The 23,140-nt window shown below is 38.2% G+C and overlaps 1 protein-coding gene across 7 annotated transcripts; it reads left to right on the top strand.

Annotated features, from left to right (window-relative positions):
• Window positions 1–7,558: 7,558 nt before the first annotated feature.
• On the top strand, window positions 7,559–22,362 carry LOC121392757 (zinc finger and SCAN domain-containing protein 26-like). Of its 7 annotated transcripts, XR_005960532.1 has the most exons (7): window positions 7,587–7,704; window positions 9,654–9,794; window positions 16,480–16,542; window positions 19,091–19,153; window positions 20,259–20,806; window positions 21,516–21,601; window positions 22,007–22,223. XR_005960532.1 is itself a non-coding variant. In XM_041523847.1 (6 exons), the coding sequence occupies exons 2-6, from the start codon at window positions 9,724–9,726 to the stop codon at window positions 22,087–22,089; spliced, it is 324 nt and encodes a 107-aa protein (XP_041379781.1). In that variant the 5' UTR covers window positions 7,587–7,704; window positions 9,654–9,723; the 3' UTR covers window positions 22,090–22,223. The 7 variants fall into 7 exon arrangements, 2 of the variants coding, with proteins under 2 accessions (XP_041379781.1, XP_041379779.1); XR_005960533.1 differs by lacking the exon at window positions 9,654–9,794 and having other exon boundaries at window positions 7,559–7,704; window positions 20,302–20,806; XR_005960530.1 differs by lacking the exon at window positions 9,654–9,794 and having other exon boundaries at window positions 7,559–7,704.
• Window positions 22,363–23,140: the final 778 nt, after the last annotated feature.

Here is a 23,140-nt window from a genome sequence, read left to right as displayed (position 1 = left end):
GCTGCAACATGACGGCGCCACGTTGACCTTGAAGGAACGGGAGCACATGAGGTCTTATGATCTCATCCCTGTAGCGTACGGCAGTCAGATTTCCAGCCACAATCACCAGCTGCGTCCTCCCGTGTGATGTGATGCCTCCCCGCACCACGACGCTCCCATCGCCGCAACCTGCACGCTGCACAACGCAATATTTGTGGCGACGTTACCAATAGCAGGGCAACACCAGAGACAGACCACGTTCAGGTCGCCCACGTCACAAGCACAGGACAACCATATTCGGGTAACACATCTTCTTAATCGATTTCGGGCGGCAACTTTGACAGCCAGAACCATCCCTGGTTTGAGAGTAATCAGTGCCAGGCAGTTCGCAACCGTTTATTGGAGCACAACATCAGGCCGCGACGCCCAGCAATACGTCCTATTCTGCTACGACACCACTGAAATACGCGTCTAGCATGGAGTAGACAGCACTTACGATTTCACCCGTCGCGACTGGTCAGGTGTGCTATTTGGACGGTAGTGACGGTCGATTAACTAGACGAGGTTGATATTTTACCTATTAAAAAACACGAGTAGCAAATTCTGTTTTATCCTATAACACTTCTAAAATAACATTCTAATTAATGTTTTTAGTAAATCACAGTACTAAAGTCGCCGCCATCGATAATATGACGTCATCACGATTAGCACAGATTAGTTTGACGTCACGCATTTTAAACAAATCTTTGAAAACGTTACGCTTAGGTACACGGGTCTTGTTGGCTTGTAAGCAATTGACCCCTCCGTATGACGAGTTAACCACGCCCCCCGTGACACGTGATGCAAGGTTAGACAAACATTCAATAATGGCTGCCAATTCGCATAGGTCGATAGCAAAATCAACCGATCTGCCGATTATGTTTTTGCCTTAATTTATTTACAAATATCGTTGTTTAAATAAAAAGCCGACAAGAAGAGACATTCAAGTATTTCACTACAGGGTACACTTACGATGACAACGTGATTTAAATCGACGAAACCAGTTTTACTTCAGTAAATTTTATCGAAGCACAAGAACCCGGAAGTGAACGTCGAACCAAAAGAACATTTAAAACATCCTATGCTCGTTTTTTTTTGTCAGAACTGATAAATTAAAATATCTTGTTTGTTTCTTTTTTCTTCTTCTTTTTCATCTTAATTTTTGTTGTTGTTGTTGTTCGACTTTTATATTAATGGAATCCCGATATGCCGAGGAACAAGAGAATAGAATGCGCGGCGACGACCCGGCCTCGACCCGTTTAAAACCGTGGCGTCTTTATTTTTGGTCGGGTTGCGTTAAATGTTTTGTTTAAAAAAACAAAAGGGAGGGACGTGAGCAGTAACATTAAAATACAAGGCGTGTGGGAATGCTATGAGTGTACCAAAATTTTATGCACGAAAGGTTACAAAACTATAGCAGGATACAGTCGCCTGTGCCAACATTATTTATGCAGGCAGTGGTTTAGATTGTGGGATTGCGATATTTATGGGGGTGTATTCTTACATAGCTGCACTGCTTGAATCAACCGATATACGGCACTTGCCCTATTTATGAAACCAAAGCCATACACGAAAATGAAAAAGAAAAAAAAAATTAAATTCACAACTGGCGTAGCCAGAGGGTGGGTTGGTGGGGATCACATCTTTGACCCTCCAGTTATGTATACTGACATATTGGCCCGTCTCCGTTCTGACAAGATATATTAGGGCTGTTTACGTTTGGGTGCCCCATCCCTTCTATATAAAATCAGGCTGTCCATCACATCCTTTTGAAAAAGATAGACACAATTAGGAATGAAAATATAGAAAATGTAGGACAAAAGTAGGAAAACGTAGAACAAAAGTAGGAGTGAAACAGTATGTAGCGACATTATTCATGCTCAAAACACCGTTTTATGTAGTGCTTAGTTTGTACATGTATTTTGTGTTCTATCAAAAATAATGTGTATCTTATGCAGGCCCGTACGCGGGGGGGGGGGGGGGGGGGGGGTGCGCCGGGTGTGTACGCCCCAACCCCCCAAATTACTAAAGGTCCACTTTTCTCTATTAAATTTAAATGTTACGTAATTGTTGTTTTGAGGGGTTATTTTTATGTTGATTGGTCCCATCATGAGCAATTCGCACCCACCCATTAAAAATCCTGCGTACTGGCCTGATTATGTAACGGTCACGTTATAGTCATTTCAAATTGCTGTACACTATATTAATCAATATACATATTTACATGCATAGGAATGCTGATGCACAGTAAAACAGAGTTAACTTAATTTTCCCATAATGTTATAGTTTGAAGTCATATGAGGGGTTATTTTTATGTTGGGACATATTACTTCCAGAGGGGTACAACAGGTTTAAATAAATTATAAAATCATGTGTGTACGCCTTAACCCCCCCTAATTACTAAATGTCCACTTTTCTCTATTAAATATTAAATATTAATTTAAGACTATGTAAAACACCGTTTATTAATTGTTGTTTCAAAGGGGTCCTTATGCCCCCTAAAGGTCCCATCATATGAGGATTCGCACCCCCCCCCCCCCACCCCCCCCCCCCCCCACCCACAGCCCATTAAAATTCAATGATAGTACATGGCCTTGATTATGTAAACGGTAATTGCATTACTATTTTTATAATTTACTTCTAACATTTTCTTTTTTTAAAAAGAGAGGGTCTTCAGCTTTCAAAATTATCTTTCTGTGGCATCCACACTAAATCATTATCCTCGATTGTACAGTTTACATGAGCAATTAAGGATTACCAGAGTTAACAAATGAATTTTAATCAATTTCATTTTTGTTTTGTTACAGCAGCAATTTCACCCCCTGAATTTCCAAAACTGATCTATCATTCTGTTCTCATATAAAATTTGTTTAATAGTTTGTCTTTATCTAAGCAATGACTCCACATCCATTGGTCCAGTTTCTGAAAATATATAAAAGCAAACATGTATTAATTTAACTTATTACATTTAAGTTGTGACCATAAGTAAATTAAGAAAGTAGTGAACAATCTTTGATGATGTTATTTATTTCTATTAGAAAGTTGCACAAAGCTACATATAAGATGACATGTGGAAGAAGGAAAATGCCTAAAAATTAAAATCAAAACTACTGTCTCCAAAAGAAAATTATATTCAAAACAATGTATTTAGGTGGTTATGGGTTTGAAATGTTTTGAAATTTAGGACATTATATTTCAAGCACATGACCAGACAATCATTTATCTTAACATTAAAAAATATATCTATTAATTTCCAAGATTTTTATTATTATTATTATTATTTTTTGGCTTCAAAACATTTCAGGGTCCCTACATAAAATTTGTCTAATTTATAACTTTCCAGACAATACTTCCTTATCCCCCTAAAGCTCACAACCATATAGGTTACTCCCTCACTCCCCCCCCCCCCCACACACACACAAAAGTACATACACAGACTCACGCCTACACAAATACAAACAAAAAGAAAAAATGCTAAGACTTTCAAACGTTCCAGCATGCTTGTTAATACTATCACTAACCCTAAACCTAAGTTACGCCTAAATTAACTGAATGCTGGAACGATCGGAAGTCTTGCCAAAACTTTTATTTTGGCCATTCGTCTGACTGTGTATTGTTTAACGACGGATTCTTAACGACAATATATACATCGAAGACTGATTAAATGAGTCAGTAAATTCCATTACATTGGAGGGAAAGTGATTCTTAAATTCTTACCTTCGTAGAATTTATATATCAGTTGAATTTTGATGGATTTCGGCAAAACTTCACTTTCAATACCATGTGACGGTTTCGCAGGAAAACACTGATTTTACGTCAATCGTAGGTTCCGCATAGTTGTCATCGTTGTTAACACTTGTCAGCAGAAGTATATGTTTACTATGATTATAATTCAGTTGGAGGTGACAATTATTTTAACTAATTTTAATGCTAACTATACAAAAACGTTACACATCGAAACAAATTATGTTGTCTAACCTAATGGCGTCCAAGCAAATTTGGGCCCGCGGTTTTTGAACCGCGAAACATGATTGGTCCAGAGCGGTTGTCAATCACGCCGTACGGAGGGGTCAATTGACCCATGCACAGCAATACATTACCTAGAGACCTTTCAAATTTGCATACCATTATTAACCGGGTTAATAAATAGAGGATTCGTCACGAGTATTTTTTAATATGGGAAATATCAACCGAGGCTTCGTTAACCTGTATTTGTCAGGCTCTGCCGAGACAAATACAGATTAACAGGCCGAGGTTGATATTTCCCATATTAAAAAATACGAGTGACGAATTCTATTTATCATATCACTGTCAATTTTGTTTATTTTCCACTTAAATGATTAATAAACAAAACCCCAACGCTCGGACGTAACAATCTGTTATGACGTATGAATACATGTACATGTCAATCACTCAGCTGATAATCGGTTTGTCAATACACCTTGAAGGTTATCTATGCTTTCTGAAACTAGGTTAAAAGCGGAAACAAAGATTGTAGCTATTTAAACAATTTAATACTAATTTAACAGTTTTATATATAAACAATGAAATTATAATAAAATAATTGACAATAGCCAAATTTTTCAAAATAACTTTTCGCGGCATTTTGCCGAGTACTACGTCATTGTCAGACATAGGCCTATCTACGTCACTGACCTATTTAAGGGCTTCATCAAGTTCAGTCGGAGTCTGTCGAAAATAAGTCTTCGTCGTTTTAGGGGGACAACAGGACTTTTAGGCTGAGCCACATTTATTACGATGTTGCTTTGGAAAGAGGTAAGACTGTTCGGTTCGTAATGTCCCCCGGTTTCTTTTCGTACACTGATGTAAAACTTGCACAGAATTACATCGAGTTCTTTGGAGGGCATTTCATGTATTGGTCAGGACTCATTGATTGATTGTTGATACAACCGTGTCCGGTGTATCGGCGCGTCCGGTGATTCGGCGCACTTGGTATTTTGCTTAAGTATGCTGAGGAAGTTGTCGTGTTGTCGGAGTTTTTAACGAATTAAAGTTCAATTCCTTTTTCAATGGTTAATCAAGTATTAACATATTTATTGTTAAGGGTGCAATTAATTTTTTTTTTAGAATTATCAATAATTATATAATAATTTCAAAATAAATCATTCACCTGTTTTCGTGTTTATAAACGCGAAGTAGGTCAGCCTTATTGATATTAAGAATGTTAAAACCAGTCTAAAAACACCTTTCCCGCATTTTAAAAATTAATGTAATTATTTTTGTTCGGTTCTTTTTTTTATTTAAACCGAAAAAGAAAACACAGACAAATGCAAAGAAAATGAATATTTTACACCTTAATTGACAGTCATCCCAGTTCACAATTGTCACATTGTTATAAAAAAAAAACGAAGCGAAATAAGATCCACGTGTGTGCATAATCTACCAGAGAAAAATAAAATCCATGTAGGCATCTTAGCCATGCATGACAATGAACATGTCTGCATCTGTAGTACTGTGCCACTCAAGAAAACGATTCCGAAACTGATCATGAGATGGGTCATACGTGATCGTTCATTTTCATAGTAATATTTTTAACAAGACAAAACAAAAAAGTACTAAAATAATTCTGGGATATTTATAGTGTTGCGTTTATGGGCTAAAAGTGAGGTCATGGGCGGTTTATAAATAGCGGGGTCTACGATCCACATCTACTGCGCCGAATCACCGGACATGCAAATCGTTTTGGATACAAGGGGGTGCCTATATTTATGCACCATTTTAAAAAGTTTATTTACTACAGACATAAAACATTTTGTAGTGTATTTCAGATTATGCACTTCTTCATTGGTGAAAAACTCATTTTATTAAATATTTCACAATGTTCACATAGAAAATGGTCCTTGAAAGCTTAGGTGCGCCGATACACCGGACAGCACTAGTTTTCAAAAATGCGCATGCCGTATAGAGTTTTTTTGAAAGTATTCTTATTTTCATTTTCTGTAATGACATTACCAATCATCGAATCATCTACTTCTACAAATCTACGAGTTTTGATTTTGGGCCTGCCGGATTGTGGCGTCTGCTTCGATGTCCGTGGATCTACCCTATCCCCTGTTTGCACTAACTAAACGTTCTGGTGACAATTCAGCTTGAATCATAACTATATAATTACCGGAAGGTAGAGTTGCTTTGATTGTAGCACTTCCTTTTTTATCGATAGTAACGCTATCTCCGACTTCAAAAGACGCCATGTTTGTTTGTCAACAATTTTGACAGGTGAAAATAGTTCTACGTTTTCGGTATATAATTTGCATAATAATGTAATTTGCATACTTATGTTCTAAATATTTGCATACTTATGTCTCAAAATATGTGATTTATGTAATGGGCGTGCCCAATGCTATTCCTTAGTAGTGATATGATAAAGTAAATTATCACATGGGTTTATGACATGGATATCATGGGTAAGTTATAGGATTAATAGATATATAATCTATTCATACATAAAATACATACATATTTACATACATAGCACATACATTCATGGGTCATCCTACACGAGGGGTTCTAATTATGTAAGAATGTGCAACGACGGAAAGATAATTAAACTTGTTTAAAACGCATGTTGGGATTCCCGTATTGGCAAAACATGAGGTGAATGCAGAGAATGGACATAACAACCACTTTCATATAAATGAACAGCTCAATTCATACTATATTTGCATCTATTTCGAACTATACAAAATATCACTTGATAATAGAGGCCACTTTTAGGGTCCCTATGGGTTGTTGTTTTACAGAGGATTGATTGTAAACTTAAAATATTATAACAAAATAACTTAAATAGAAACTTGTTGAAATCCCATTAAGAAGATTTTCTATGATTTCAAGAGGAGTCATTATTCTATGGGGGTCAGTTTTCAACGTGTGGGGATTGTAGTACTACGGGTTTTTTCAACTGGGAGTCCTTTTGCCGTAGAAATGTGACCGGGGAGTCAGTTAAATTCCATACATGTCTGTATAAATTTTCTTATTTAAATTTTCTTTCATATTTTTTAAAATGTGCAATGTTCTTAGTATTATTCATATATAAAGAACCGGCCTCGGTGGCGTCGTGGCAGGCCGTCGGTCTACAGGCTGGTAGGTACTGGGTTCGGATCCCAGTCGAGGCATGGGATTTTTAATCCAGATACCGACTCCAAACCCTGAGTGAGTGCTCCGCAAGGCTCAATGGGTAGGTGTAAACCACTTGCACCGACCAGTGATCCATAACTGGTTCAACAAAGGCCATGGTTTGTGCTATCCTGCCTGTGGGAAGCGCAAATAAAAGATCCCTTGCTGCCTGTCGTAAAAAGAGTAGCCTATGTGGCGACAGCGGGTTTCCTCTGAAAATAGTGTCAGAATGACCATATGTTTGACGTCCAATAGCCGATGATAAGATAAAAAAATCAATGTGCTCTAGTGACGTCGTTAAATAAAACAAACTTTTTTCATATATAAAGAAATGAAGAAGTAAAAAAAGAAAAGAAAAGTAACTACTGTGCATTGTTTGCCACGTCACGGGGAACATTGACTATTTCCGCCAAATAGAAAACCCTGACTTGTTTCCAATGACGTAATTAATTCAATTGTATGACGTATACTAAATAGTCTTAGCGACAAAAATGGATAGATCTACAAATTTTGTTTTTACTTTTATTTTTTAGCATCACATGTCATAAAAAGGTAAGATCCATCAACCGTGTTTTTTTCTTCTAATAAGCAAATTCTGAAAAAGAACAATATAAAGGCTATTTCTGGTGTATCATATTAAATTAACAATATAAGTTATAACAACAGTTCTAATTATGGTTTATAGTCCGTCCCACAGGGAACGCCCTTAAATTAAAATTAATATATAATATAATTATAACTGTCGCAAAATTGGGGGGGGGGGGGGGGGGGGGGCCTGGGTCCTCTAGATCCGCCTCTGCTATTATGTTTATGCATACGCAGAGTTTTTGTTTTTAATTGGGGGCAGGTGTAGTTCATCAAGGGACAGGGGATTAAACATAAATATATCATGCATATTGTTACAATTGTATTTCGGTGACGTTAATAAACAAGTAACCTCAAACAAGCGCAAAATTAAATATTAGTCTACACAGATCCGTACCTGTAATATCTGACATGTTGGAGAATACGCGCGTAACCTTGCCCCTCCCCCCTCTCCCCCACACCTACATCCCAGCTGTCGTGTTGTAATACTGGTAACACATGAAGTCAATAGAACTAATGTACGGTTTCGGGACATTTCGTACTCGCTACTGTTTCATACCCAAGACGTTTCGTCCCCCAGGGCCACGTTCCAGGAAGCGATCTTAGTGCATAAGGTTACTATTTTGCTTTATATTTGCTTTATAATAGTGTACAATGTGAATGAATGTTTAACGACAGCCCAGCACGAAAAATACATCGGCTATTGGGTGTCAAACCACGGTAATGCAAATAAATAAAGTGATGATAAACATCAATATAAAAATTCAAGACTCAAACAAAAACAGTGTAAAGAACTGTGCAAAAACACAAACATCACAGAATTTTACGGATACTGAATTTTACTCAAAACTTCAATTTTGTGCTGTATTGGCCATTCTCAAAGAGAATGTTACACCCCTGCACCACGGTGAGGTTACAGCACACGCAGGGGATAATAGTGTACAAGTGTGTAAATATAAAAGTGTGCCCCCCCCCCCCCCCCCCCCCACACACACACACACTTTTGGCACCTTCCTACGCCACTGCAGGTAGTTATACACTTATCAGGTCCGTACGCAGAAATCTATATGGGGTGGGGGTGTGTGTGTGCGTAATCGATTTGCTAGCTTACCCCCCCCCCCCCCCCCCCCCCCCCCCGTATTTTTTAAAATCTAGAATGCAGGAGATGCATTTTCTTGCATTCTGGGAAGTAAATTTGTCACATCGTCGGACTATTTAATTTTTTTTTACACATCCACGGACGGACCTCGGCAGACTATGGGGGGTGCGTACGTCATGTTTCAGTATGAATACGTAAATATTTGAATATAGCGATGTGTATATATCGATACATGACCGGCCTCGGTGGCGTAGTGGATAGGCCATCGGTCTACAGGCTGGTAGGTACTGGGTTCGGATCCCAGTCGAGGCATGGGATTTTTAATCCAGATACCGACTCCAAACCTTGAGTGAGTGCTCCGCAAGGCTCAATGGGTAGGTGTAAACCACTTGCACCGACCAGTGATCCATAACTGGTTCAACAAAGGCCATGGTTTATGCTATCCTGCCTGTGGAAAGCGCAAATAAAAGATCCCTTGTTGCTAATCGGAAAGAGTAGCCCATGTAGTGGCGACAGCGGGTTTCCTCTCAAAATCTATGTGGTCCTTAACCATATGTCTGACGCCATATAACCGCAAATAAAATGTGTTGAGTGCGTCGTTAAATAAAACATTTCTTTCTTTATATCGATGCATGATGGGGGTTTTCCTATTTAATTTACGTCAATATTAGAGTGGCTATCGCAATAAATCTCATACGGAAAACACATGGCTAATTTGAATATTTATGTAAACAGTAGCTGTTACCTGTAGTAGTGATCACGCTAATTTGTTGTTATGTGTTACCGTGTTAATTTCATGTTAATTTCATGTCCACAGAAATGATTTGTCCGTGCTTTGTGAACATGGCCACGCTAGCACGCACAGCTCTCTAACACTACGTTGTACTATGTTAGTTACGCTTGTCAGGGCTTGTGAACTGTGTGTTGCCTTCGGACGTAATAACATTGCATTTGGCAGGTAACACAAACCTAATGTGTGCGTATGGGTGTGCGTATGGGTGTGGATGCCTGCGTGCGGGCATCCATGTGTGGATATGGTGTTTATATATAAATATTTTAATGAAACGTTTAGGGTGATAGATATGTAGTGTATTGTTATTTTTATTATCGGGACGCTTCGATTTTTTGGTGGTGTCGTTTATTTCCTTGCATAATCGGTTTTGTTTATTTATCTATCTTATTAATATTATTACTAGTATTACTACTAGTATTACTATGAGTATTATTATTACTTTATTTTCGTTATAAAATTACAAAAAAATGGGGGCTGTCTTGAACTCAAGAAATTAACAGGAAGGATACTTTGGGGAGAGGGGTTGGAAGTTTGTTTCTGTTGATGTATAAATTAAATTGGAAAATGGATCTTTACATATATTATAGAAACATGACTGAAGTACTTGAATAGAAATTGTATGAAATATCTGAATAGTGGAGGATACTTGAATATCACGTTGTATATATTGTATGCAAATATCACATAAAAAAAGTATTATAGTGGAGGATAAAAACAATTTCAATTGGAAGTGTAAATTGCCGGGGTTCAATGGGGCCCCATGTTCTTCTTCTGACACTGTCAAGCGGAGAGAATTCATATTTGCCCGTTAGTAGGAATAATTACGAAAAATATTTCCTGGATCCGCCCATGATCGATATTACATTCATTATTGACAGCCATTGCAAAAAAGAGTTAGAACCTTATTGGAGAAATGAGTGGGGCTACCAAGCTTGTTTTAGCTGTCATACCAGTAACAGCAGGGGAATTATCATACTATTTAGAAACACCTTTGAGTATGAAATTCACGAAGAAATAACAGATCCAAATGGAAACTTTTTAATATTAGACATGGCAATGCAAGGATATAGAATTACTCTGGTAGCTATCTACGGACCAAATAAAGATAATCCACAGTTTTATAAAACCATTCAACACAAAATAGAACTTATTGGTAATGTATCTGTAATTATTGGAGGAGATTTTAATGTAACTATAAATTATGATATTGATACATTAAATTATTTAAACAGAAACAATCCTAAATCACATGAACAAATTGAACTAATGACTTCAGACTTTTTTAAACACTGATAATCCTTTTATTAATCTTTTAGACAAAGACAAAAGTGATTAGGTTTTCGCTAGTTAGATACATTTGGAAACAACTCGTAAAATATAGGCGTCGGAAAATGGCGTTAAATGGGGGGGGGGGGGGGGGGGCATTAAATGTGAGATCATATATAACTATGAATATATAAACATAATTTAAATTGTTTGTAATCAACTCTGGTCGTATTAAATCAGTTTCTAATGATGTAACATGAAAAATAAATAATAAATAACCAAAATATTTATTCAAATCCATATTCTGATGCCCCCCCCCCCCCCTCACGTCCCGTCCCAACCAGTGCACCACGACTGGTATATCAAAATCCGTGGTATGTGCTGTCCTGTCTGTGGGATGGTGCATATAAAAGATCCCTTGCTGCTAACAGGAAAATGTAACCCATAAAGTAGCGACATATCTGTGTAGTCCTTAACCTTATGCCCTACCGTAAATAAAATGTGTTGAGTGCGTCGTTAAATAAAACATTTCCTTCCTTCCTTCCAATAGCCGATAATTAATACAAAAATCAATGTGCTCTAGTGGTTTTATTATACAAAACAAAGTTTAACTTTTTTCTTCGTATTTGACGTAAATAAAAATGGTATGACTTGCTACATATTTTGGCACCACGATTCAGCTATGGTGATAAAATTTAAAGTTATAACTGATAATAAAACAATTATAGACCTGTGTTTAATACTTTTAGCAAACAAATACTCCCACAATTAATTCTGAATAATACATTTAAACGTCGTTCGAAATTGTAAAAATAACTGATACGGTTGCAATTAAAAACTTTAATGCAAGAAATGCGTAATTATGCTTAATGCGTTCTGCTATGTTAAAGTTATATGAACTTGTATGAACTTGATTAATGGTAAATGACCCCCAACAGTAAGTCATTAATAAAATGGGTGGTAGAAGGGGGTCACAGGCCCCCGGTTCCTTTTGACATGTAGTTGATAAACGATATACCAGTACAATAGAAAATTATGATATATTTGATCAACGTTATATACGTCCTATTGGCGGGCCCAGAGGGCTTCAGTTTTAAGGGGCGAGACGTAGCCCAGTGTTAAAGCGCTGGCTCGATGCGCGGTCGGTTTGGGATCGATCCCCATCGGTGGGCCCATTGGGCTATTCCTCGCTCCAGCCAGTGCACCACGACTGGTACATCAAAGGCCGTGGTATGTGATATCCTGTCTATGGAATGGTGCATATAAAAGATCCCTTGCTGCTAATCGAAACGAGTAGCCCATGAAGTGGCGACAGCGGGTTTCCTCCCTCAATATCTGTGTGGTCCTTAACCATAAGTCCGACGCCATATAACCGTAAATAAAATGTCTTGAGTGCATCGTTAAATAAAACATTTCCTTCCTTCCGTTTTAAGTGTCCTTTTTAATAAATGTTTAAAGTTTATCACCCACAATGTACAACACTCAGTTGTTATGAAAACACGTTTCTGTGCATCTTTATTTCAAACATTTCCCGCATAAAGATCTTGCACCCTTTGGGAGCTCGGATAATTTGCCTTCGACAAACTGAAATTGCCCTTTTTATAATTTTGTGTGGCCCCCCTCCCCCTTTCACAAAATCCTGGATCTGCCCCTGCGTCCAAAATATGGGTATAAATTCAGTTAAGCCTATTCGCAAGTCGGCTTATATATAGAACGCATCAGTGAATGTAGCTGGTTGTCAGAGACTATTGTATTTACGCCTGGGTTAATGGGTTATGTTTAGGGTTAGGGTGAAAAAAATCATACGGTAATGATAAGGAAGATGGAAGTGTTTTATTTAACGACGCACTCAACACATTTTATTTACGATTATATATCGTCGGACATATGGTTAAGGACCACACAGATATTGAGAGGAAACCCCCTGTCGCCACTTCATGGGCTACTCTTTTCGATTAGCAGTAAGGGATATTTTATATGCACCATCCCATAGAGAGGATAGCACATACCACGGCCTTTGATATACCAGTCGTGGTGCACTGGCTGGAACGAGAAATGATAAGAGTAATTAATTTTGTCAAAATGTTAACTTTAAATGGCGTCATCCCGTTTTACCCTCCGGCAGGAACAGCTGCCATGATAACTGCTTAACAAATCTAAAAATTAAAATCAAATAAATCTTCTAACATTAGCTGCGTCGCAGTGGCGTAGCGTGCACGTTGCCCCCCCCCCCCCCCCCCCACACACTCCAAAAAGTATGGGGGAAGACATGTCCACGCTCGATTAATGTAAACATTTGCTTATGAAAGCGTGCTGTTTTCGATACAACACCCCCCCCCCCCCCCCCAAAAAAAAAAAAAAAAAACAAAACAAAAAAAACAACAACAACAAAACACCCCATTAAAACAATTATTAAGTTCCAATCGGCTGCAGATACATAAATGAATTAATAAATGTTTTAACGACCCCCCCCCCCCCCCCCCCCAGCAAGAAAATACACATGTGCTATTGGGTGCCAAACAAAGGTAAGTACATGGTTATTCTGCCGCAGAGACAATTCTTCATAAAAATGTGTACAACAGACCAGAGGACAACACATTTACAACTGTATGACCACTACAAGTATAATTTAATCCAATACAGCAAAAACTGGTTACAAACCTCACCAAATGAGGGGAAGTAAAAATTTCCAGTGAAGATTGCAGGCCCGTAGGAACCGGGGGGGGGGGGGGGGGGGGGGGGGATGCTGTACGGTTTTTGTTGTTGCCCTCTATACAGTTCAATTCAAATAATGATTTTTTTCATATATGAATCATATAAAACAAAACATAATAAGAACATAAAATGGTTACATCAGATATATAGTAATAGCAATGATAATGATAATCAGGATTGTATAGGGGGAGGGGAGCAACCCATACTATATATATATATATATATATATATATATATATATATATATTATATATATATATATATATATATATATATATATGTTTGTATGATTTTTGTAAACTTTAATAGTTTAAATTATTAACTTTTGATTGGTACGTTATGGCCTCGTGCCCCCCCCCCCCCCTCCGCTACGTCACTGATCGGGTGCGTATATAATAATATCGGAGATATGTTTTTAAGTGTGTGGGGAGTGGGGGTGGGGTGGGGCAATGATCCTGGTCGCCCGAGACGTATAACGGGGTCCTGGGTATGCTCATCCAGGAAAATTAAAACAAGTTGGATTGTTTTAAACGTGTTTTGTTGACATCTGAATCTCAAATTTTGCCATTTTAAAACTATAATATTGTACAGTATTATATATCAAGAATTTTGTATTTAATTTTTTTTTAGATGACCTTAAAACTCAAATTTAATCGGTTAAGTTTGTGTTGAGGGAGGGGAGTGGGTGGGGGGGGGGGGGGGGGCAATGATTAGGGTCCGAGGTGTTGGCATCTAAATCGTAAAATTAGCCATTTTTAAATAATAATTATTTTGCATAGTATATAACCCATGAATGTGGGTTTTTTTTTTAGATTAGATTATTAAGATGGCCTTAAACGCACCAGATTTTACCCGTTAAGTCACTGAGTTATGCCTCGGTCACATATGATGCTGTCGCCGCACGGTTCTGCGGTCTGCGGTTTGTAGATGGGATTTTTACAAATCGTACGGCTTTGCGGGCTGCGGAAGCAGTGTTCACAAATGTTACGGGGTCCGCACGGCAATCGTAAAAGTCATGAAATCAAAATGCGTGAGGAGACCGCAAGGCGCTAGTTAACAAACCGCGAGGCGCCCTCACGGCGACCGCAAGGCAATCACAAGGCGCCCGCACGGTTGTTTAGAACATCGTACGGCCATCTCACGGAGGCCGCAAGACCACCGTGAAGTGACAGTAAGGAGGCCACACGGGTGTTGTGGCTGCCGTACGATTTTCTAGGCACACCAGACAGGGTGACCTTGCGATGCTACATGCGGCGGGGTTGCGGCCTACGGCCTTGCGATTTCCGAAAAAAAGTTTATTGTCAAATTTAAAAAATCGTAAGCCCCTGCGACAAGCAAAAAAACTTGAGATCGCCTCACGGCTACCGTATTCTACCGTGCGGCCACCGCACGGTTATGACAATTTTGGGGACTTACGGCCGCCGCCAACACGCCGCAGGCCATTTGTGACCAAGGTATTAGGATGTTGGGGTGGAGTGCGTGTGTGTGTTAATGATCAGGGTCGTTATTAAGCAAAGCACGTTTAAGGGGGTCCGGGGAATTTTTAATTGGATGGCTTTTAAACGTTATTACTTGGCATCGCAATATTAAAGTTAGCCATTTTAAAAGAATAATGTATTTGCATAGTATTGTAAACCAAGACTTTAGTTAACTATTTTTAAAATTTAGATAGTCTCTAAGACGCGATTTCTTGGTATCTAAATATCAAACTTGCCCACTTTCAGACAGTGATTTTAGTTGCTCTTTTGGAGTTTTATGAAACAAGAATTATTATTTAGATGATATGAAACACGATCCTCTTATAGTCAGTTCAGTCCACCTACACTTTTTTATTTATTTGTTTATTATTATTTATTTTTTTATATATGGTTAAGGACCACACATATATTGATAGAGGAAACCCGCTGTCACCACTTCGTGGGCTACACTTTTCGATTAGCAGCAAGGGATCTTTTATATGCACCATCCCACAGACAGGATAGTACATATCACGGCCTTTGTTACACCAGTTGTGGAGCACTGGCTGGAACGAGAAATAGCACAAGGGCCCGCCGACGGGGATCGATCCTTGTTGGCCAACAGTGACTGTGTCATCAATTATATATATGCAAATGATAATTTTAAGCAGAGGCAATGTACTTGAACACTGTATTGCACTCAGGGTTTTAACACTGGCGTAGCCATAATTTTATATTGGGGGGGGGGGGGGGGGGGGGGGAGTAACCCACACTATGTATGTATGATTTTGTAACCGGGTATTTTAAACTACATTCAGTACACACATACTATTTTAAAATACTGTTCACATTGTTTTATTCTGTCAGGTTATACTTGTGCAGGCTTTCTTTGTTTTCTTGCTTTCTCTGGTTTTCTGGGCTTGGGTTGTGTGCACTGATAACTCAGATCTGGCAAGCCCAGTTTCATTGTTTCTGCGTTCTCTTGGTCAGAAGCTTTGTGACTTGCAAAGAGAAAAGATCACTTTTATGAGAAGACAAGCTTTTATTCACAGCAACTGCACAACTAACTTCCACGAAGAATATTAAAGGTCAATACATAATGTACATTGTTTAAACCTTAACTACCTGTTTTAATTACTTATTTTAATCAACAAATAAGATTAGGAGATTTATTGATTACTAATATAGTAATAGTATTGTAATTATGTTAAACATAACATTGTGACTCATCTTTATTAGATTTTTATTAATTGGTTACGTTATTTTTTTTTTATAGAATAACTAGTAGAATAGGTTAAAGTATGTATTTTCTGTCATAAGTATATAATATCTAATTTACCGTATTTGTTAAATTAATATTTGTACACGTATGGATTTATGTGTACTTAATGGACTTTTAATTTTATTATTAGATGCCACCATTATATAAGAGTGCAACCAGCATTATGCTTGTGTGAAGACCCGATCCACAGTCGGTAAGTAAACGTTTTGTAGACAGGCTATGGTATATTTAGTTTTGTAGTTATATTATATAAAGTATGTTTTTAGTGGTTTTATAGTGTTTATCAAAACCAGAACTTTCAATGTATAAAATATTATGCTATGTGTGTAATCAATGATTTGTAATCGGTGGTGGGTATGCTCATCCAGGAAAATTAAAACAAGTTGGATTGTTTTAAACGTGTTTTGTTGACATCAGAATCTCAAATTTTGCCATTTTAAAACGATAATATTGTACAGTATTATATATCAAGAATTTTGTATTAATTTTTTTTTTAGATGACCTTAAAACTCAAATTTAATCGGTTAAGTTTGTGTTGAGGGAGGGGAGTGGGTGTGGGGGGGGGGGGGGGGGGGCAATGATTAGGGTCCGAGGTGTTGGCATCTAAATCGTAAAATTAGCCATTTTTAAATAATAATTATTTTGCATAGTATATAACCCATGAATGTGTTGTTGTTTTTTAGATTAGATTATTAAGATGGCCTTAAACGCACCAGATTTTACCCGTTAAGTCACTGAGTTATGCCTCGGTCACATATGATGCTGTCGCCGCACGGTTCTGCGGTCTGCGGTTTGTAGATGGGATTTTTACAAATCGTACGGCTTTGCGGGCTGCGGAAGCAGTGTTCACAAATGTTACGGGGTCCGCACGGCAATCGTAAAAGTCATGAAATCAAAATGCGTGAGGAGACCGCAAGGCGCTAGTTAACAAACCGCGAGGCGCCCTCACGGCGACCGCAAGGCAATCACAAGGCGCCCGCACGGTTGTTTAGAACATCGTACGGCCATCTCACGGAGGCCGCAAGACCACCGTGAAGTGACAGTAAGGAGGCCACACGGGTGTTGTGGCTGCCGTACGATTTTCTAGGCACACCAGACAGGGTGACCTTGTGATGCTACATGCGGCGGGGTTGCGGCCTACGGCCTTGCGATTTCCGAAAAAAAGTTTATTGTCAAATTTAAAAAATCGTAAGCCCCTGCAACAAGCAAAAAAACTTGAGATCGCCTCACGGCTACCGTATTCTACCGTGCGGCCACCGCACGGTTATGACAATTTTGGGGACTTACGGCCGCCGCCAACACGCCGCAGGCCATTTGTGACCAAGGTATTAGGATGTTGGGGTGGAGTGCGTGTGTGTGTTAATGATCAGGGTCGTTATTAAGCAAAGCACGTTTAAGGGGGTCCGGGGAATTTTTAATTGGATGGCTTTTAAACGTTATTACTTGGCATCGCAATATTAAAGTTAGCCATTTTAAAAGAATAATGTATTTGCATAGTATTGTAAACCAAGACTTTAGTTAACTATTTTTAAAATTTAGATAGTCTCTAAGACGCGATTTCTTGGTATCTAAATATCAAACTTGCCCACTTTCAGACAGTGATTAGTTGCTCTTTTGGAGTTTTATGAAACAAGAATTATTATTTAGATGATATGAAACACGATCCTCTTATAGTCAGTTCAGTCCACCTACACTTTTTTATTTATTTGTTTATTATTATTTATTTTTTTATATATGGTTAAGGACCACACATATATTGATAGAGGAAACCCGCTGTCACCACTTCGTGGGCTACTCTTTTCGATTAGCAGCAAGGGATCTTTTATATGCACCATCCCACAGACAGGATAGTACATATCACGGCCTTTGTTACACCAGTTGTGGAGCACTGGCTGGAACGAGAAATAGCACAAGGGCCCGCCGACGGGGATCGATCCTTGTTGGCCAACAGTGACTGTGTCATCAATTATATATATGCAAATGATAATTTTAAGCAGAGGCAATGTACTTGAACACTGTATTGCACTCAGGGTTTTAACACTGGCGTAGCCATAATTTTATATTGGGGGGGGGGGGGGGGGGGGGGGGGGAGTAACCCACACTATGTATGTATGATTTTGTAACCGGGTATTTTAAACTACATTCAGTACACACATACTATTTTAAAATACTGTTCACATTGTTTTATTCTGTCAGGTTATACTTGTGCAGGCTTTCTTTGTTTTCTTGCTTTCTCTGGTTTTCTGGGCTTGGGTTGTGTTCACTGATAACTCAGATCTGGCAAGCCCAGTTTCATTGTTTCTGCGTTCTCTTGGTCAGAAGCTTTGTGACTTGCAAAGAGAAAAGATCACTTTTATGAGAAGACAAGCTTTTATTCACAGCAACTGCACAACTAACTTCCACGAAGAATATTAAAGGTCAATACATAATGTACATTGTTTAAACCTTAACTACCTGTTTTAATTACTTATTTTAATCAACAAATAAGATTAGGAGATTTATTGATTACTAATATAGTAATAGTATTGTAATTATGTTAAACATAACATTGTGACTCATCTTTATTAGATTTTTATTAATTGGTTACGTTATTTTTTTTTTATAGAATAACTAGTAGAATAGGTTAAAGTATGTATTTTCTGTCATAAGTATATAATATCTAATTTACCGTATTTGTTAAATTAATATTTGTACACGTATGGATTTATGTGTACTTAATGGACTTTTAATTTTATTATTAGATGCCACCATTATATAAGAGTGCAACCAGCATTATGCTTGTGTGAAGACCCGATCCACAGTCGGTAAGTAAACGTTTTGTAGACAGGCTATGGTATATTTAGTTTTGTAGTTATATAAAGTATGTTTTTAGTGGTTTTATAGTGTTTATCAAAACCAGAACTTTCAATGTATAAAATATTATGCTATGTGTGTAATCAATGATTTGTAATCGGTGGTGGGTATGCTCATCCAGGAAAATTAAAACAAGTTGGATTGTTTTAAACGTGTTTTGTTGACATCAGAATCTCAAATTTTGCCATTTTAAAACGATAATATTGTACAGTATTATATATCAAGAATTTTGTATTAATTTTTTTTTTAGATGACCTTAAAACTCAAATTTAATCGGTTAAGTTTTTGTTGAGGGAGGGGAGTGGGTGTGGGGGGGGGGGGGGGGGGGGGCAATGATTAGGGTCCGAGGTGTTGGCATCTAAATCGTAAAATTAGCCATTTTTAAATAATAATTATTTTGCATAGTATATAACCCATGAATGTGTTGTTGTTTTTTAGATTAGATTATTAAGATGGCCTTAAACGCACCAGATTTTACCCGTTAAGTCACTGAGTTATGCCTCGGTCACATATGATGCTGTCGCCGCACGGTTCTGCGGTCTGCGGTTTGTAGATGGGATTTTTACAAATCGTACGGCTTTGCGGGCTGCGGAAGCAGTGTTCACAAATGTTACGGGGTCCGCACGGCAATCGTAAAAGTCATGAAATCAAAATGCGTGAGGAGACCGCAAGGCGCTAGTTAACAAACCGCGAGGCGCCCTCACGGCGACCGCAAGGCAATCACAAGGCGCCCGCACGGTTGTTTAGATATGCTGTATTTATGCTCAAAAGTTCAGTATGTTTACACTGGCTTGCGTAATGCACTTTGTATTTGAAACATGTGAAAGCGTGTAATTACATTTTAAGATAACTAAGATATATTTACTCAAAGGAGGGCAGGGGGTAATAAGATATAAAATTATATTTTCGCTTTTTATAACAGTAAAATATCCTGTATTGCTTTGTTCCCACTATATATTATATATATATATATCCTGCCAACGCCACTGTTATAGGTAAAAACATATATATTTCGTGTGTGGGACATTTTAAGTATTCCCTTTTTTGTTATTTCAGGGTCTTTGTTTATCTGATTTGTTTTTGATAGTTATGCTTGTAGCCAAGGATCTTAATATCCCACCCGATGAATGATCCGAATAAACCCTAAACCTCTCCCGAGTTGTTCGTGTTTCCCTCATACAATACTTCAGTAACATTGGAGCCGACGTAGGGACTGGGTGTGTACAGGACAGGAATACTACTATAACCCAGTTAGGACCAGCAACAGTTCAACTGTTCGTGGCCAACAGCTCCGGAACGCAGCTTCACTTGAGTGGGGGAGTACGTGTAGTTATGTAACCATGTGGATTTTATTGCTTTAATGATTTTAGTATGCACAAAACACATGCACCAAAACTTTGACTAGGAGCTGTAGGAACATGCATTTATCTGTCTAAACATATGACCTCTGACCAGGGACAGTGATAATCAACCAATAGATTGGCCAGCTGTGTTTGACCCATTTGGTGGCTATTCATTGTCACTCGCCTAACATTCTTTCACATGTCACGATCTGCACAGGCTACGCACTCTTGATCTGCCTTCAAACTATTCTGGGATAATTGGTGAGTTATATTTCTACATTTCTAATTCACTTTACTATTTTACTAACATATATAAAGCACAGTTTATAAATTACAAATAAGTTTTAAATAAATAACTACTTCAATTAATATTTACTTTGATAAAGGAGGGCATGGGGTCAATCCCCAGTCCCGGAAAATTTTTACCTTTTCGCTTTTTAATAACATTAAAAAGGCTCCTGTGTCATATCCCACGGTATAATATCCGCCCGGTCCCCTCCATTATTTTTAGTTAGGGTTTGGGGTTGGTTCTACTTTGGGGTTGGGGTTGGGGTTGGGGTCTGGGGTTGGGGTTGGGGTTTGGGTAATACGGTTTGGGGAAGGGGGGGACCGGGCGGATATTTTTCCACGAAAGACTCCAGTACCGTATCCTCAACCGAACGTTCTTCGTACAGCGCAATATTTCTCTTAATTTTTTGAGACGAACCCTACAATTTGAAATCGGCAAACGCACGTGTTAACTGAAACCGACAACATGCTGTCGTTTGTGCTTTTCCGAGCTATGGCGGCACGGGCGACGAATCATGCGTATACTTTTGACGATCTCCGTTCATAGCTAACACACACGAGTTTTTTAAAAGTGCATTTGAGCTTATATTTCATATTTGTACATGGTATTATAATATGGTAACCAGAGACTGTAACTTTAACGTACGTTAATTCGGTATTGTGTATAATGCCTATATTCAAGGGGTCCAACCTAAACCGTATGACACATTCTTGAACTTCGTATACCACAACCAATATGGCGGATAAAGCTCGCTTCGCTACACGACGGTGAGTACATTTTGTCTTACAGCTATATGATGGATGCCTTTCTGATTAAAATAATATTGCGATACGGCTCTAGAATGATTTCTCTATCCATATGTTTACGTAATTCTCGATTTTGTTCAACCACAAAAAAGCTATTAAAGAAAAACCTCGTTGTTTTGACGGCCAAAACAAACATGATCAAAGTTTTTTGTGTTATTTTAAGGAAACGAGTTATATTTTTATACTTAAAAAGTGTCATGATGAAAGTTTGTATACCCTGACCCTGAAAGATAAATTAAGGAAATACGTTTTGGAAAATCATTTTATAATTTTCCATCCAATAATTTTCTTATAGTTTAGGCATATCTTAGTCTGCTCTCCCGGGTTTAGGACACCTAATCGTATGTTCCTAATTTTGTTTTTCAGAACAGTTTGTGAAGACTGCGGCCAACAATACTGTGGAAGGTCTGCTGACCGCAGACATGTGGTTGTCCATCACGGCAGACTAGGCGGGCACCAGTGCACTGACTGTGGACGAGTGTTTTCAATTAGGAGTCATCTCCAAGGACACCACGTTTCCAGATTCATTGGAATGAATTGTTTAGTTTTTATATATTGTTTAATAAATCGACATTATAATGCAGTTTAGTATTAGTTTGTTATTAATCCTCCACTGGATACCTAAAACAACAATTCTAATATATGGATACATGCCGTGTATCTCGAATAGGTCAAAGTGACCTTGACAGACCCTTGACCTACATCTGGGTGTTTTCAGATGTGTTCAGACACAATTTAATGACAATATGATGCAGTTGTATTGTGTACATAAAACTCCACAAACTGAGATGTTTCTCACATGGAGTGTGATAACATAACTTGTTTCATTACTGCTGCCAGTGGTATCACATAGTGTCAGTGATGTAACACGAGCAGTTATAGGATAACACTACTATTCTGGCTGCCTTTCAATATAATTGTACATGTAATCAAATCATAACCAATTATATATCGGCATTCACAGGTTTCGGGGGTGGTAGTGTGGGGTTGGGGGGGGGGGGGGGGGGGATGTAAAAAAAGGCCATTTTGAACACTGATTCTGAAGAGTGATATTGTTTCTGTTATATCATCAGTATACATGTCTGCATCAAGGGACGGTTCACCTAATACTTAGAATGTATGATTATCATTATTTCAATCTAATTAAAATTAGCTCCACTATTACATGTGGATCTAACAGCAGCCAGATGGAGCTCATGTCCACCAATCAAAACCTTACTTGCAGAATCATGCCAGTGATTTAAAAATAATTTGAAAATATTCCGAATTATCCTGAGGGTATACGATATGTTTCATGTGAATTACGAATGTCTTATTTAGACCAATAGAACTAATTTTAATCAGATTGCTAACAACACTGCATAGTCTCCAATGTCCAGGTAACATTTCCTCTGTAAATAATAATTTAAATATTGACCAATCACACTTCGCCTTTTATAACGTTATTTGGGAGCATACAAATTCTGAAAATATCGGGCGAGTCTGTTAGTGGCCGCAGTA

This window comes from Gigantopelta aegis, unplaced genomic scaffold, assembly GCF_016097555.1.
Source record: "Gigantopelta aegis isolate Gae_Host unplaced genomic scaffold, Gae_host_genome ctg4430_pilon_pilon:::debris, whole genome shotgun sequence".
Taxonomy (NCBI): Eukaryota; Metazoa; Mollusca; class Gastropoda; order Neomphalida; family Peltospiridae; genus Gigantopelta; species Gigantopelta aegis.
The sequence above is the reverse complement of the archived record's forward strand: the minus strand, read 5'-3'. Positions and strand labels throughout refer to the sequence as shown.

Bases quoted from the DNA above. Each gene is read 5' to 3' on its own strand.
- LOC121392757 (XM_041523845.1), top strand. From the start codon at position 9,724: ATGTTAGTTACGCTTGTCAGGGCTTGTGAACTGTGTGTTGCCTTCGGA. The intron at 9,795-16,479 runs GTAACACAAACC...TTTTATTATTAG, and splicing joins AATAACATTGCATTTGGCAG to ATGCCACCATTATATAAGAG. The intron at 19,154-22,006 runs GTAAGTAAACGT...TTTGTTTTTCAG, and splicing joins GAAGACCCGATCCACAGTCG to AACAGTTTGTGAAGACTGCG.